The sequence below is a fragment of the Nannobrachium achirus genome (genome assembly GCF_963921795.1).
Source record: "Nannobrachium achirus genome assembly, chromosome: 3".
Classification (NCBI taxonomy): domain Eukaryota; kingdom Metazoa; phylum Chordata; class Actinopteri; order Myctophiformes; family Myctophidae; genus Nannobrachium; species Nannobrachium achirus.
This window is the reverse complement of record NC_137812.1, coordinates 34,415,523-34,432,726: the sequence shown is the minus strand read 5'-3', so window position 1 is coordinate 34,432,726 and position 17,204 is coordinate 34,415,523. Positions and strand designations below refer to the sequence as shown.

The 17,204-nt window shown below is 41.6% G+C and overlaps 2 protein-coding genes across 3 annotated transcripts; one reads left to right on the top strand and one right to left on the bottom strand.

Annotated features, from left to right (window-relative positions):
* tmc7 (transmembrane channel like 7) lies at nt 1-15,791 on the bottom strand. Of its 2 annotated transcripts, XM_080722021.1 has the most exons (16): nt 15,644-15,791; nt 8,964-9,243; nt 8,348-8,496; nt 6,906-7,061; nt 6,511-6,596; nt 6,222-6,367; nt 5,954-6,101; nt 5,632-5,808; nt 5,092-5,237; nt 4,312-4,426; nt 4,058-4,155; nt 3,585-3,768; nt 3,085-3,215; nt 1,813-1,968; nt 1,489-1,567; nt 1-1,371 (listed from the first exon to the last, which is right to left on the bottom strand). In XM_080722021.1, the coding sequence occupies exons 1-16, from the start codon at nt 15,657-15,659 to the stop codon at nt 1,180-1,182; spliced, it is 2,259 nt and encodes a 752-aa protein (XP_080578147.1). In that variant the 5' UTR covers nt 15,660-15,791; the 3' UTR covers nt 1-1,179. The 2 variants fall into 2 exon arrangements, 1 of the variants encoding a protein (XP_080578147.1); XR_013961867.1 differs by lacking the exon at nt 1-1,371 and having other exon boundaries at nt 1,501-1,567; nt 3,585-3,719.
* Nucleotides 12,130-14,529, top strand: LOC308281314 (tubulin alpha-1C chain-like; the record flags this gene model as incomplete). Its single annotated transcript, XM_080721464.1, has 3 exons — nt 12,130-12,358; nt 12,759-12,907; nt 13,552-14,529. Exons 1-3 carry the CDS (start codon nt 12,133-12,135, stop codon nt 14,527-14,529), a joined length of 1,353 nt encoding a protein of 450 aa, XP_080577590.1. The 5' UTR covers nt 12,130-12,132.
* Nucleotides 15,792-17,204: the final 1,413 nt, after the last annotated feature.

The window sequence follows — 17,204 nt, the reverse complement described above, 5'->3', positions numbered from 1 at the left end:
GTAGTGTAACAGCGTTCCTCCAGTATATTCTCAAATACTAAGACAAATTAATATCAGTTAGAAGAGCACAAAGACATGTTTTTAAGACATTTATGTGAGAGAATTAATTGTCCTAGGCAACCTGAGTTTCAAAACATTCAAGTGGAAGTTGGACAAAACAAAAGTAGTTACTCCTCATCTATAAGAGTAATAAACATTTAGTGTTAAAAGAGTTTCATACATCTAAATTGTTTCAGACATTTAAATTGTTTCAAACATTTAAAGTGCAAAGAAAACACCAGTGGTTACAAGAAAGGTCCTTCTTGGAAGGTAAATCAAGATCATACAGTATACGTACAGTAGGGAAATTATACACAGAAAAATGATAAAAGGCAGCTAGGGCTATTCGATGGTCCCAAGATTTGCGCACCACTAACACGCTTTCTGTCGCCGCTCCTCACATAACTAGCTTGCAGATGGAAAACAAATGACAAATAATGCTATCTTGAGTTAAATACCAGTCCATTTGGGCCCTCAGCACTGCTTGGCTTTCATCTGACCCAGACATCAAGTCACACACATAACGACACCATGAACATAGTGCTTTAAATGTGTATATAATTGTTTATATATGTGTGCATTGTGTAAACAGTCTATAGTGTATTAAGTTAGGTTTTGGGATGGTGTGCTGTGTTAAGGAAGAGAGTCAGAGCGCAAGTATTTCATTGTATATAATATACGACAATAAAGTTGAAGTTGAAATGAACTATAGTGGTTTGACAATATGCATTATTCAAAGCCTGTGATTAACTCCCTGGTTCATCCAGCTGGCAGATAAGCAAACCGTTAGTTAGGCAGTCTTAAGCTGACTTTGCTCTAACGTTACATTAAAACAGGTTTCTCTTTTTTTTTTCTCTTGGAGGAAGTGGCCTCATATCTGCTTCAGGTTTCCACAACTTGTATAACTTTGAAGTTTCGGAACTGTTTCTTTCAAGAGTGTAGGCAGACGATTTATGCTCTACTTTCTCTGACAACCGGAACCCATCGCTCAAACCAAACTAGCCGCAGCCTTTCCTCTCACTATCGTGTCACTTCCTGTATATTACTGATTGAACAACGCAGCCATACTATGGAGTATAAATTAGGTTTTGGTATGTTTGGGTGCTCACTGGACTGCTATATCAGCCCCCAGCTGTGGTCCTAGACATGTGTGGAGGAGTCTGGATGTGGGTGGGCCAGGAAGTAGTTGCTGGCGAAGCTGGTGTGGTAGCTGGGGCTGCTTCTGCTGGGTGAGCGTGGTTGAAGCTGAGACTGGGATCCAGTGGATCTGACAGCTGATCGTCTCTGAGCCTGACACAGTTTCTGGATCAGGAAACGCTTGTCACGGCCCTCCTGGGGAACACAGAGATAAGACGAGTCACTTTCAGACCACAACAAACAAGTGTTGCAATAAACATACTGCCTTGGGAAAATTGGGAAGATATCTATTTTTTGTGTGTGAACGCTCACCATGGCTAGCTGCTCCCTGAGCTGTTGAATGACTCTCTTGTGAGCTCCAGCTAGAGCAATTACATAAAACATTGCCAAACTGTGGAAGACATTGAATCAGTGTTATTGTTCAAGCTAGAGTAGGCTACATAAAAGTTACTCTAAAATTAATTTTAACAGCTCAACACAGAAAATACCAGTCTCAGCTCATAAAGCCATGAGTATATGAATATTTATATATTAAAGCTTTTTGACAAGAGGCACTATGAAAATACCTATTCACTATAAATCACCATCATTGCTGAGAATAACAATACAAAGCTGTCTATTGGCCTGAAACCATACCACGTGATGACCAAGCAGGAGACGGCCATCGCCTCTGAGGAGATAGCATAGAGGAAGGTACGGGTTCCTGGGGTAAGCTGTGATACAGTCCTTGGCACTACCTCCCATGAGGTGGTATAGTTAACAAATGGTCCACATGCCTGGGAACACCTGATGCTGTGAAGGAATGACAGCTCAGTTAAGTCTAGTTGTACATTAGCCAACTTAAAGTCTACTTAACTGTACAAAACTGTTCATAAATTGTTTCTTATCTCACTGTCATGATAGAGAGCAACATACCACAGATTGGTCAAGCTGAAAAAGCTCTGGTAAATGGCATGAACCCAGTGGTGTGTTCTATCGTGTTACTCTATCTACTGTACGTACCCAGAAAATGTGAAAAAACCTATACGTCTACCAACTATCTGACGTAGCACATCTGATACGCAGGAGGAGGGGCTGTGGACTTCAATAGCCTTTTAAATGTGATAATGTGGCATTTGTGGTGAAGGCTGGTGTGTGGTTATGGAGGTGACCGCTGGCCGTGGGAGTTTCGAAGCAGTTCACACGTATAAATGATGTTAGAGACGTTATTTCATTCAGTAACCATGACCATGTGCGTGTGCCGTTCGTGTGGGAGGGAATAATTATGGTATACCCTCTGAAAAAACCTAGAACACACCCCTGCATGAAATGGCATGAACCCTAGTCAATAGGGAAACAAACTAGGTAACTAGGTAAACATCAAACCTAGTGTCTGTCCAAAAAACATGCTTAAATGTGATACACCATGAAATGTCACTTTTCCTATTTTAAAACCTTTTTTTGGGGTCCCACTAGCACCTTCTATCCTCACAAAGTCCCATTTCTGACCGTTGTGTCTTTCTCTGGTTTTGGGAAGGCGGAGGTTAAAAGCATCTCACGGGTTCTCAAAATAGGCTGTCTAGATTTGCTGCCGTCGCTGACGTCATCGACGGCCGTTTTTGAAGAAAAACTTTTTTTTTTTTTTTCTTTTAACCTTTTTTTTTTCAAAAACTTTTTTTTTCTTTGGGGGGGTGGCGCAGTTCAGGCCAAAGGTGGTACTGCAGCTGAAAATGCTCTGAGAGCCATTCAAAATGAGAGATGCTCTCTATTCAGGAGTGGTAATTTAGCCTCAAACCTTTTGAAAAACGTTTTTGGGACATAAACAATATGACATAAATACCTTTTAAATGCATGGTGTATCACCTTTAACATTTAAAAAATAATAAAAATAATTTACCAAACAACATTGTCATCCACACTAGTACTTACTGTGCAACACCAACAGTGACCGGCAGACAGGCCAGAGTAAGGCCAATAAGCAACACGACCAGGAAGAAGAAGTTGGAGCTGGAAGCTCTGAATGGACGAGTGGCTGGACGGCAGTTGGCAACCAAAGACACCTGTAATATTATAAAGTGCGGTTGTCACACAATCCCAAGGAGCAAGGCAGACTTGACTTGTCACAGTTTAGGATCCTGTGCTCAGGCTATTATGTATGATTCACCTACATCACAGTGATATAATTATAACCTGGATTTTGTCCCAGCCATCACAATAATTGTCAAAGTCAAAATGAATTCTTCAGGCCTTAAAACGGTTGGCTTTAATTTCAATTCCTTCAAAACCCATGAAAAAAATATATATCTTGGTAATGCCCAATAATATAGATCATAAATAGAAATGGCCTACAAAGATGATACTGGATGAAATTTCGTGTTGTTCAAGTTTGCCTTAAGAACAAACAGTTCTGGTGAAACGTAATGTCTTACCTTTTTGATGTAGAAGATAATGAAGTACTTAATGATGCAGATGGCAGGCAGCAGGGGGCAGTAGAATGTGCCGATCCAACAGATAGTCTGCCCATAGACAATCTCCAGCACATTATGAGGAATGGCAAACTCCTGCTGGCCCCACCATTTAGCAAGGCCACAGTCACAGTACTGCACTATCAACCTGATGGGGACAGGCCAGAACATTGACAGCTGGATATACTTGAGTTTGTACATGGTCATCAGCAGTTCTGAATGGGCAACAGCTTCAAGTCATATGCATACTTGTTTCAATTTACAATTTAGGCATTTAGTAGATGCTCTTATCTACAATGACAATAAGTCTTGAGTCTATCTCAGGCAGACCACGAATCTTTCACTGTATATACATTGAAGCTGTTCTCCAAAACAGTTTGAATATTTTGTAAAAAAAAATAAAAAAATTAAAAGAAAAGAAAAATATAGGGGTTTACCTCCGTGGATACTCCACAAATAGAGTGACAGCCGCGATGATAAAGAAGTCAAAGATGGCAAGTTTGTACATCTCTTGCCCCACACGGGTCTCCCAACACTTTGCAACAGCATGGGAGTTAAGATTAGCATGAATTAATTGACTGCAATCAACAATATGTAGCCATTATCAACAATAATGGCTGCGTCAAATTGAAAGAAATTAAAGGCCTAGCTGTGAATTGCTACTCTTTCAAAATACAATAAATGCACTTACAGAGTATAGCCGATGGTTGTAACCACATTCACAGGGCCCGTCCTTACACCTAGTGATCTGAGTCCACAGAGAGAAGAGCAATACCCCAATACTGGTCAACCTCATGAACACACACCTGAAGAGAAGAGGGAGAGAAGAAAGAGACTGGAACACCTGTTTTTCCACATTGACTTGAAGATCTGTATAAAAAGCAAAACAATGAGTTCACACTATCTTTACCAATGCTAGCTTGAAATAAGGCTGTCACGATTATGACATTTTACATGACGATTAATTGTCACTCAAATAATTGCGATTAACGATGTAATTGTGTTTCTGTCGTTGACAATTACATTCCTGTTTGGCTTGTAGAAGTTGCACATGGCAGATATGACCTAAATAAGAAATTACTTACATATTGGACAACTTGAAAAAGAACATTGATAGTGGAAATATCAGATCTACAAGCTCACAACACGTCGCATCGGTTATTTCCCCAATGTTAGTAAATGTTTGAAAATATTAACATTTTTCAACATGTAAACGATTATGACAATTATGACAAAATAATTGCGATTATGTCAAATAATTGCGATTAGACGATTATGTAATAATTGTGACAGCCCTAGAGACTGAACATGTGTTTTTCCACAATTACTTGAAGATCTGTATGAATAGCAAAACAATGAGTTCACACTATCTTTACCAATGCTAGCTTGAAATTAATCAAAATAAATAATAATAGTTTGACGGCTCCTCACTGACGAGCCAAGTTTGTCTTTAGACAACTGCAGTACCTACCTCATGAGAGTGAAGCGGATCTCAAACGCTGGGGAGTAGTCCTCGTAGTTGATGATTAGAGAGAACAGGAGGGGAGTGAGGAAATTGGCTGAAGTGATAACAATGGAGGGCAGGTACTCATAGATGAGGTCCACTATGGAATTCTCCTGCAACACAGTAGAAAGAACGGAGGTTATCCAGAGGTGTTCTCTACAATGATCTTGAATCCTGGGGGAGCCCGCTGGCCTACTGGTCCAGACGCATACCACACAGGCTCCTTGTAGCCTGACAGCTTGTCGCTGGTTCGATTCCCGATCCCGACTACCTTTGCTGCGTGTCACTCCCCATATCTCTCCCCATTTCCTGTCAGTCTACTGTCCTATCAATAAAGGCATAAAAGCCCCAAAACATCTTTGAATCCCTCTTAAAATTATTGCTACATGAATACAATAAATAAACTGTCAATAAACAATAAACTAGGTACCACCCCCTCCACAGGCGGTCGTCTACAGTAAGTTTAGAAATGCTCCTGAATAATGTGAATATCCTCAGAAAACGAACCTTTGTCATCTGGGCTTTCTGGGAGAAGATGGTAGCTCTGTAAATGCTGTAGAAGCAAGCAGCCAGCACAGCAATGACGAAAAGGTTTAGGATGAGGCGGATGGCATAAATACGACATCTATCCTTGCGGGTGCGACCTGCTATTTTAGCCTTGATCTTTTCCTCCTCCAAGTCCGTCTGGCAATAGAAAGATAATAAGGAAGGAAAACTGTTTCAAATGAAGTGTAAGTATATACAAAAAACTCTTTTTGAAGCGGATATGAAGAGGAAAATGTTACAGGTCTACAAAAGTTAATCTGTGCCTTCAGACTGAGCAGCTCACCCTAAGCTCATAAAGCAGGCTGCTCCTTTTCAGCCGTACAGCATTTTCGTTGGTTATGCAGAAGTCCCAGCCGGCAAATATTTTGTTACAGAAACTCTGGAACCGGTCTTCGTCTTGAACCAGGTTACGTTTGAGGCCTCTGGCAGACCTGCAGGGAAAGAGTTAAGTATGGTTGTCACAGATCCCTCCTACTTGTCAAGCAAACATTTTATTTTAGAATCTTTTAATTTAACAAGCTGAGAAAATAAGGTTTTTGCTTTTCTAGTACCTTTTGACAATCCAAATGAGACTGAGGAAGAGGTAGGCTATGGTGACCAGCAGGTACGCCAGAGGCAGGTTGTAAGTAAAGTTTGGGAAGTGGATGAAGTCCACCTTGTAGAAGCCATAGAAAAGATAGGTCTGTTCTAGAAAACCCTGTGGATTAAACACAAGGGGTTAGTGAGTATCCAAAAACAAATCTCTCTCTCTCTCTCTCTCTCTCTCTCTCTCTCTTCCAAACTCACACAACAAAGTTTCCTGCTGACAGCAGAGAAGAAAAAGGAAGTAAAAAGACATACTCCGCCTGAGAGCAGGTCTGTGATGTGCTCATGATAGTGGACAAGGCCTCGACGAGAGCTGCTCGGATAAAAACTGCAAGAGCTACCTGTGGTGGAACACATTAAGATAAAGATAGGACATGAATCCTAACAGAAATACAAGAGGAACAGTGCTGTTATGGTCTCCAAGAACAGACCTCTTCATTGGTGTCCTTCCTCAACTTATTGTCTTTCAAACCACTCTGTATTGCTCTGTTAAATTATTGTATTGTATATAAATATTGTATAATTAATACTGTATATAGTCGAGTACAAATCTAGAACTCGAAGGAGAAAAAAAGAACAATTGACAGCTCAAACACACTGCTATTCTAGTTATGCATCATTGTGAGAAAGCCAATGAAGCAACTGCGTACCATCGGCCTGGTTGAAGGTGTTGTTGCCGGAAGCGTGCGGAGCAATGATGATGGGCAGCATGACGAAGCTGAACATCAACAGGAAGATGACCAGGTTGAGTAGGACCAAGAAACGCAGGAATGAGAAGTAAGACAGGATCCCTGTTCCAAACATCCCTGTTGTAAGAAGAGAGTGTTAGTGAGGATGAGAGAAATGAGGTTTGTTACTTACAATACAAACCCAAGTTCTGTGACACAACTTTTGCCAGCCTTAAACCAAACCTTAAAGCCTTAAACCAAACATCAGAATCAGATTTAAGTGCATTTGTCATTTCTTCCCATGGTAATGCTCTTTGCTAAATTGTATAGTCTGTGATTAAAAACTCTGCAGTAAGCACAGCTGTACATCTCTGGGGAGTGGGGACATCCACAAATGCCTCTAGCCCTGAAGCCTAATTTATACTTTGTAGTACCATACATTTGTAGGACCATATTCACACAGCGGCCATCTTGCCATTAAGACAATGAATTGCCACCCTAGTTGCCACCCTATGTTGGTACGGGAGAGTGTTTTCTGCAGGTGTTTCAGTCCGAGCGTATCAAAGGGTGTGTTCGGAAATGCGCACCGGGTGTGTGCTCAGTGTAGTGAGTGCCTAAACCCAACCCTAATCCTAACCCTAACCTCAGTAAAACTATGCCTAAACCCAACCCTAACCCTAACCTTAACCTCAGTAAAACTATGACTAAAACTAACTCTAACCCTAACCCTAACCAGACCCGGTGCGCATTTCCGAACGCACCCTTTGATATACTCTGACTGAAAGACCAGCAGAAAACACTCTCCCATGTTGGTACAGTTTTCAATGCAAATGTCAAACATGGCCGCCAGGTGAATATCAAACATATAATTTTCCAAATGTCTGTCTGTCTGTCTGTCTGTCTGTCTGTCTGTCTGTCTGTCTGTCTGTCTGTCTGTCTGTCTGTCTGTCTGTCTGTCTGAAACAGCGTTTCTCCTCAGTGGCTGGAGCAATTGATCTGAAATCGCATCACCATTAGCATATGAACACACCTAACATAACTGTGAAGCCCGGTTGTCACTTTCACAAATCGTATGCTGTATATTAGCATTTTTATGGTGTATCTACTATCTATTCTGCATCTAGCATGAGGCTTATCTATTCTGCATCTAGCATGAGGCAACATGTTTAACCAGCTCTGTGTGTGTGTGTGTGTGTGTGTGTGTGTGTGTGTGTGTGTGTGTGTGTGTGTGTGTGTATGCATGCGCGCGGTGCACCCCATAACCCACACACTGCACATCATTTCAGAGCTCATATCTTTGAACGGGTAAGGGCTAGTGTTCTATTGTGTCACTGATTTTAAAGCCAACATTTTCACTTCAAAATCAGTTGTATATTTTCATCAAGCAACACAGTGGTGCAAATTCCGGTCTACTCGACTCTCACCCTCAATCTGATGAATATCTCCCCTCCAGAGCTCAAGGGAGCTGAGCCATTCCCAGGCATCTGCTCTCAGCCTCCTCACACTCCGCCTGGTGCTTTGCCTCCACTGTTTCCAGCTGCTCAGGTCCTGAGCCTGCTTCAGGCGCTGGTCACTGAAACAGATGAGATGAGATCATACCATTTTCAACTCCACTTTTGACTCTTTCATTAGTGTAAATAAAAGTGAAATAAATAATACAGTCAATTGAAAAAACTAAACTACTCTTGTATTTTTTCAAGACAATATATCATCACTGTCGGGAAGAAACCTTGTATCTCCAGGTTTCAAATTTGTATGCTTTCTTTCGTAAAGTAAAGCCCTGCTTCACCTTACGAGAGCGTCGCACAAAACTACTGAAAATAGCAGATCAAGCACACAACGCCTCGCATCAGCTATTTTCACTAGTTTGAATCATTTTTAAAATGATTAATACAAAACTAACGGTTTTGTACATACAAGGTTTCCCGACAACAACATGGGACATTAACTTTAAGTAATGATTGTGATTGTCGTCCGGCACCAGCAATAAAACTGGGCTGAATTTTCTTTTGTGAAAGGAACGCTAGAAATCTTCCCTACTTGTCTCTACGTTTCAGGGCCATGGGCTTGGGCTGTTCTCTGACAGGCCTCTGGCTCTGCAGTGTCTGACTCTTCTGCTTCTCCTCGGGTCTGGTGGTGCTGCTGACTGTGTTCAGGCCCCATTTCCCACTGCTGGAGGAGCCTAGGCGGTTTCTGGAGCTGCTTCTTTGCTTGGTGCTCTTGGCCGAAGGCTTCCTTCGGTACAGCAAGGACTGGTAGCTGGGAAGCTGATCCAGCAGTGGATTGTTAGTGGATGGTCCACTATGAGAGGTGTAGAACACTGAAAAGACAGAAAAACAAAGATTATGATTTAGAATGCTATGAAATGGGCCGTAAACCAGAATGGACACTCATGGGAGCACCTGCTGCCTACTGGTCCAGGCGCATACCACTTAGGCATTGCCACATGGGCATGGATGCCTGGCGGCGTCGCCGGGTTGGTTTCCCGATCCGGACCTTTGCCACATGTCACTCCCCGTCTTTCCCCCCATTTCCTGTCAGTCTACTGTCCTATCAATAAAGGCATAAAAGCCCAAAAACGAATCTTTAAAAAAAATGTGGGAACCGCTGGTTTAAAAAAAAAAAAAAAAAAAAAAAAAACGCTTTAATAAGTAACCACACACAAAAAGACCCTATTTGCTTATTATACGCAGACATGGGGCAACACTGGAAAACAAGAAACTCAATGATATGAATTGAATAGACCGTTTGTCAGCCTTCTGATTGGTCCCTGAGACTCCCTGACTGGCCAACCAGAAAAAAACATTCACTTTTTGCTATCGGGGGTGGAGTTTGTGCAGTGGAGAATGTTGCTTCAGCCTTTCAAAAACTGTCCGCAGTGCGCGACACGGAGATCGGCCGGTACGGTGATAGCGACGGCAAGCGTCAAGCGATCTCGCTCATCATAACGAATAAGCTTCAACAAACTAGTTCACATGTACCTTATCAATGGTCTACGAGTCACGATTGGGTACATATAATTTAAATGGGCAGAATTACGAAAAGCCAGCCTATTATGTGAGGAGAAACATTCTCTCTGTCCTCTTCCTAGTACCCAAGATGCAATGCGCTTCTCTTTCTATCTCTGATCCAGAGGATTAAACTAATTAAAACATTTATTTTTCGGGGGAAAACTACTGTTTTGCTATGTAATTACTGTACCTTTTTCTTCCCTTTTTATTAATATCACGTAGATGTGTTTTTTGTGGTACTTTATATAGCTGTAATGAGGCTATGAAGGGAAAAAAAATCGCATCCACTACCACTATAAAAGAATCTGCAAAGAGGATTCTGTCCCACTGGGATTAAACAAATTAAAACATATATTTTCGGGTAAATCCCCTGTTTTGCAATGTAACTACTGTACCTTTGTCTTCCCTTTTTATTAATATCACCTAGGTGTTTTTCCTTTGGTACTTTATATAGCTGTAATGAGGCTTTGAAGGGGGAAAAAAATCCCATCCACCTCCACTATAAAAACAATCTGCCCAGGGTTAATGTCCCATCATAGTAACAGGGCAGAATGGGGCGGGATTTGCAAAAGGGTTTATTGATATGTGACCACACCCAGAGTGGGAGTGGCCAGGAATAAGATGAACAGTTTCTAGATTGAGTGATTTCACCAACCCTACAATTCCATATGAACCAATGGCTGGAGAGTGATGACTACTACAGAGCAGCTCCCCAGCCAATCAGTGTCCTATAAAAAGAGGTCTGTTAGTCAGTAATCAAGGAGTGGCTGTCTGACATCTGTGGGAAGGAAGAAAGTTTTTGGTTGGACTTGACTGGGCAAGCAGACAAAATGGTGAGTTTGTCTTAACTGTTGTCCAAAACTAATGATGCATAGGCTATACATTTATAGCCTATAGATCAACAAACATGCATGGTTCACTACCTGTGTGAACCATGCAGTGCTTCTTTCTTATGTTGTAGGCAGGGTTTGCATGACCATATTTTCATACCCCCAAACCAAGAACCTTAAAAAGAAACCGTATGTTGTACACACATATGCATGCTATTGCTATACTGTAGATGTTTTTATCATAGTGGAGGACATTGCAACCACATTGACATGTTAAATATTTGTATATTACTTCCTTGACATGTAGTTTGTGTTGAGGGCTTGAGGCCAACCCCTAGTGTTGCCATTTTAGGCTAATGTGTTACAAATAGCGCACATGGACACACAAATAAGTGGGGCTTGAGCCCCTGCCCTTTTATCCGCCTGTAAAAAGTGCCCTCTCCAGATGGTGAAAGAAATGCAAATGCCCTCTTTCCATCATGCCATACCTGAAGGCATCATTCAAGAGAATTGCCTTGTCCAACTCTCCTGAACTTGAACGCAGCATCATGTTGAAAGAATTGCCCTCTAGAAATCAAGCATCGAAAATAGCCGACCTCCAAGCTCACAGCGCTTGTGAGCGTTGTGAGCTTGGAGGTCTGCTATTTTGTCAGCCCCTGCCTCTCTAACATTCTCTGCACGTCCCTGAAAAAATGGCTGCTATATAAGCTCATAACACATTGTGAGCTTTTGGCTATTTTGACCTACAAGCAATTGGCAACACCTTCTTCTCAGGCTGTGCATCGTCTCGCTGAAAGCTCTGCTACTCTAAATGGAACACAACCTTAATGTGTACTATAGCATTGCTAACACCTGTGAATGTGTTGCCAACAGCTGCTAGGTCAAAAAAGCATAAACATGTAGCCTACGGTGTAAATCAGAGGTGTATGGGCCACTTTGATAATGGAGATGGCCACTATTTTCACATTCACTCCAATGGGCCACAATGCATAGTAAAATATTTGTAGCATTTTTTAAAAATCATTACGCTACTAATATAGGCTGAAGTAATTAAAGTGAGTCATGGTTGCATGGTTGGACAACAGCTGAAATCAATACTATATCAGTATTCCAATATTAACCAGCTGGCTGCATTAAGTGAAGGTGGGGGCCGCATGTGTCCCCCGGGCCACCAGTTGCCCATGTATGGTGATCTACTGCTACACCTATTTACTGCAGGTACTTACTGCATCTTATGTCTTAATGTGTAGATTTGTTTTATTGATTGATCTTCAAAAGCCACGCTTGATTTCCACAACAGCTGCTCTACTTATCATCTTCCACTTCCAGTGCAATTAACATTACCCTCCCGCCTCTTCCTCTCTCTCTATGCAGCGTGAGTGTATTTCCGTTCATGTTGGCCAGGCTGGAGTCCAGATTGGAAACACTTGCTGGGAGCTGTACTGTCTGGAGCACGGCATCCAGCCTGACGGAACCATGCCCAGTGATAAGACTGTTGTAGGCGGAGACTCCTTCAGCACCTTCTTCAGTGAGACCGGAGCGGGGAAGCATGTCCCCAGAGCTGTCTTTGTTGACCTGGAACCCACGGTCATTGGTCAGTTAAACCATTTACTGATCCAAAGGAATACTTCACCCAACAACTTTGTATCAATTACTCACCCCATAAAGGCCAAATTTGTTTGTTGCATTCCTGAGCCGAAAATCCAGTATTTGATTTAATGGGAGACCATTTTTTTACAAGAGCAAACGCCATATTTAAAATGTTCTCTTTGAACCTGGCTCATAGACCTCATTGATTAGTGTTTTTATATATTCTATAGTTTTGCATTGGTCTCCTTAAACCACCTACATCATGAATATTGAATTATTTGCTCAGGAATGCAACAAACGAAATGGTTTTATTTTAGCGGTGAATTATTGCTTTAATAAAAACTTTGAAGGAAAAACGCAGTACTAATGACTGTCAACCATTTTCTTTAAACCCTCCTTCACAGATGAGATTCGCACCGGAATGTACCGGCAGCTATTCCACCCCGAGCAGATGATCACAGGAAAGGAGGATGCAGCCAACAACTACGCACGCGGACACTACACCATCGGAAAGGAGGTCATTGACCTGGTCATGCAAAGAATTCGCAAGCTGGTGAGGGCCTCAATGAGTTGAATTTCATTAGCAATCTGCTTGACTTTAACCCATTTAGGCCTAGAATTATTGAATGCTTTAACCAGTGAAAAATGGCAGATATACAAGCTGATTGTAGATCTGCTATTTTTGAAAAAGTCGTGAAAATGTGTGCAAATCTTTGAATATATGTATTTTCAAAGCGAACGTTTGTAACTCAAATTTTGCTTCTGGGTGGTCCCTGGAACTAGATATTTTGAAATGGGGGTCCGTGGCCAAATAAATATCATTTTGGGGGTCCACATGAAAAGGTTTGAGAACCACTGACATAGTAGTCTCTCAAGAACGGACTAACTGAGCTCCAGTCAAGTGAAAAGGACCTTTTCTTTGACGATGGCTGGCCAGATTGCTGACATATAGAAACATGGGTTTTTTCCAAAAATCTTAGAAGGATTCAAAAGACACTTATAGAATTGGGTCAAAATTCTAATTTTCACGATTTTTCAAAAATGGCAGATCTACAAGCTCACAGCGCGGCACCGGTGCCGTGCTGTGAGCTTGTATATCTGCTATTTTTTTATATTTAAAGCATAAAATATTGCGTCATAATGTGTTATTGTGTTAAGGCCTAAGATTAAAGGCAACTTTTTTTTTTTTTTTTACAGGCTGAACAGTGCACTGGCCTCCAGGGCTTTCTCATCTTCCACAGCTTTGGTGGTGGCACCGGCTCTGGTTTTGCTTCCTTGCTGATGGAGAGGCTCTCTGTCGACTATGGGAAGAAGTCCAAACTTGAGTTTGCAGTCTACCCGGCTCCACAGGTGTCCACGGCTGTAGTGGAGCCCTACAACTCCATCCTGACCACCCACACCACCCTGGAACACTCGGACTGTGCCTTCTTGGTGGACAACGAGGCCATCTTTGACATCTGCCGCAAGAACCTGGACGTGGAGAGGCCGTCCTACATCAACCTCAACAGGCTCGTCAGTCAATTTGTGTCTTCGATCACCGCCTCGCTTCGCTTTGACGGCGCCCTGAATGTCGACCTGACGGAGTTCCAGACCAACTTGGTGCCGTACCCTCGTATCCACTTCCCTCTGACCACCTACGCTCCCGTCATCTCTGCCGAGAAGGCGTACCACGAGCAGCTCACGGTCGCCCAGATCACCAACGAGTGCTTCGAGCCGACCAATCAGATGGTGAAGTGTGATCCTCGTCACGGGAAATACATGGCCTGCTGCCTGCTGTACCGCGGAGACGTGGTGCCCAAAGACGTCAACTCCGCCATCGCGGCGATCAAGACCAGGCGCAGCATCCAGTTTGTGGACTGGTGCCCCACGGGCTTCAAGGTGGGCATCAACTACCAGCCTCCCACGGTGGTTCCTGGCGGGGACCTGGCCAAGGTCCAGAGGGCGGTATGCATGCTCAGCAACACCACAGCCATCGCTGAGGCCTGGGCGCGCCTGGACCACAAGTTTGATCTGATGTATGCCAAGAGGGCCTTCGTCCACTGGTATGTCGGCGAGGGGATGGAGGAGGGAGAGTTCTCTGAGGCTAGGGAGGACATGGCTGCCCTGGAGAAGGATTACGAAGAGGTGGGCGCTGACAGTGCCGGGAATGAGGACGACGAGGACGAGGAATTCTAGGGGGAAGATCCTTGCTCCTGTTTTCTTTCATTCCTATAACTTAATAAATTCGCCCAATGGTTAAGCACATCATTTGTCTTATGCTTCATTTGACTCAAACTTTTCTTTTTCAGTTCAGCTCACTGGTACTCCTCTCTTAAAAAAAATCAAACTTCGGTTCAAAGTGAAGTGGTGAATATGAGCAGTTCCAGATCTGTTTTTCATTCGATGTGTTCTAGATCTATGCGTGTAGAAGCATAATGATATAAGGAGCAGCCAATGGAGGAGTGCAGTGTATTGAGACAGACAGTGTTGATAAATGTGTAGGATTGCTTTGCTAAAATTGTGAATATAGTTGATCACACCTTACTTTTGATATAAAGTTATTTTGTGGGTGAACTACTCCTTTAATATTAGGGCTTTCAAATGATTACAATTAATCACATTTCAAATGATTACATTTTTAAAAATGAATTAATCACAAATCAAATGATTACAATTAATCAAATTTCAAATGATTACATTTTTTAATCAGATAAAAAATGAATTAATCACAAATCAAACTGTCCAAAATATGCCATTTCTTTCTGTAGCCTATATTGTTGTGGGAATGGAAAGATAAAGGTGGAATAAGGAATGCATTTATCATACAGTAACAGTATGCATATATTATTAGGCTTGTCAGGATGGAAAATAAGTGGAAATAATGGAAATAAGTAATTCAAGTTTATAGACACTCACTCACTCACACTATCGTGGAGTGAGGTTCCAAACGAGACCAGATTAACTGGAGACGTAGCTACTGTGTATATTCCCAACAACACCTTCCCTAACCTCGCATCACCAGGCTTTCCGCTGGGGGAAAACACCTTCCCTGAAGGTAGACTTTCAGATACTGGCTGTCTGATAACCATAATACAATATAGGAAAACTATCACCTCCATGGTTATGTGTTAGTAGGACCAGTATTGTACCAGTGAACTGTACTGTCATGAAACCGTACCTTTTCCTATGCAAACTTCTAATAGTCTTCAATCAATAGTCCAGCATTCTAAAGTTAGCTTACTTTAGTTAGCAACTTAGCGACCCCGTAAACAGACAAGTTATTTCGATCATCTATCCTGCGATCTCTTACCTGAGTTGTCTTCCATTTTCCGTTTTCCTCATGAACTTTGTTCAGTGAAGCAAAAGACGTCAATAGAAATATATGCCAGCTTGTTTGTCAACTTGTAGATAACTGTAACTGTAGCTGCTGACAGGAACACAACAAAGCCCCGCATAACTTCCTGAATGTCCCAACAATAACTCCCATGGATCACACTGAAGTCAGCTCAGCTTGGAGCGACACCGCCCTCCAGCTGAGGCAACTGTCATGGCTACATGTGTGGAAAAGGTAGACTACCGTATTCACATTTTTTACAGTAAAAAGTAAAGTAAAAAGTAAGTAAAAAGTATCAATACAATGTAGAAATACTCTGTTACTAGTAAAAGTCCGGAATTCAAAATGTATTTGAGTAAAGAAGCTTTACTTAAAGAAGCACCAAAAGTAAAAGTAGGCTATAAGATGTTTGAAAATAGCAGATCTACAAGCTTGTGGTACAAAATAGGGCTAAAGAGGTTTATGTATGTTTTATAACATTATTTATAATGTATATCTGCAAACAAAGTAATAGTAACTAAAGTTTTCAAATAAATGTTGTGGAGTAAAAGTGCAGTAATTAGGACCTGAGATGATGATAATCATCATTATAATTTATTCCATTCCAGTAAAACAAATTACAAATTATTTCATTTGGGGCAAAAATGCAATACAGTAATGTAATACCGTATGCCTATTTTCAATCAATCAAATAGCAAAAAAGTTTATTTTAAAAAGTAATAAAAAATAACCTACAGGTAATAAAATACACAAACATCTTGTGTGAAATTTAATAAGGCACAAAGTTTAGCAAGCAGGCAACGTTTTGTCAAATGATGGCAAAACAGTAACCTACTTTAAAACATCTGACTATACTGCCCTGTTTGAAACAGGGAGTCTGGAGCCTTACAACAGGTAATTGTTTCTTGACTGAGATCACAAGCCCTATACCAACAATTATCATGAATTATGTTCTATAAAGTGCTGTATAAAAAGCAGTCTCACTGATGGAGAGAATATGTTTTGGAGGCAATGCAGACAGCAGCAAAAATCTTGACAATGTATGTGCCCTTGAGTCTTAATTGTCTCATGCCAATTAATTTTATCTCTAGGGATTCATTCATCTTGTCTTACTGCCAAGTGACCACATGTCATGGTATTCAAAATGGACTTTTACCTCAGCTACACTTCCTTGTAGCTAGGCAGCCCTCCCCTATGTTAAAGTGTTTCTCTGCAATGACTAGTCTACAGGTGAATTCTCAAACTTGGACTACTTGATTTGAGCTACAAGTTCACGTAACCTTTCAGTACAATAACCAGGTAAGCAGAATGGAAAAGGAGTACTAACATTATCCGTGCTTGCTCCTGTTCTTTAGAATAGACAGATTCACATTTAACTTGATCTGAACAGTATTGATCTGTAGTTCAGTAAGAAACTGCAGTGACTATCACTGATGTACGGAGCTATACTGCTGCATACAGGGTGGGTGTGAGCATCATTTCACACTTTTTAACATTTAAAACTTTTAAGTTATGAATATGATCCGATAAGATAAGA

Excerpts from the sequence above, each read along its gene's own strand:
- tmc7 (XM_080722021.1), bottom strand. Across the intron at positions 8,497-8,963 it reads GCCCTGAAACGTAGAGACAA|TGACCAGCGCCTGAAGCAGG; the intron begins GTAGGGAAGATT and ends CATCTGTTTCAG. Across the intron at positions 5,809-5,953 it reads GCCTGCTTTATGAGCTTAGG|ACGGACTTGGAGGAGGAAAA; the intron begins GTGAGCTGCTCA and ends TTCTATTGCCAG.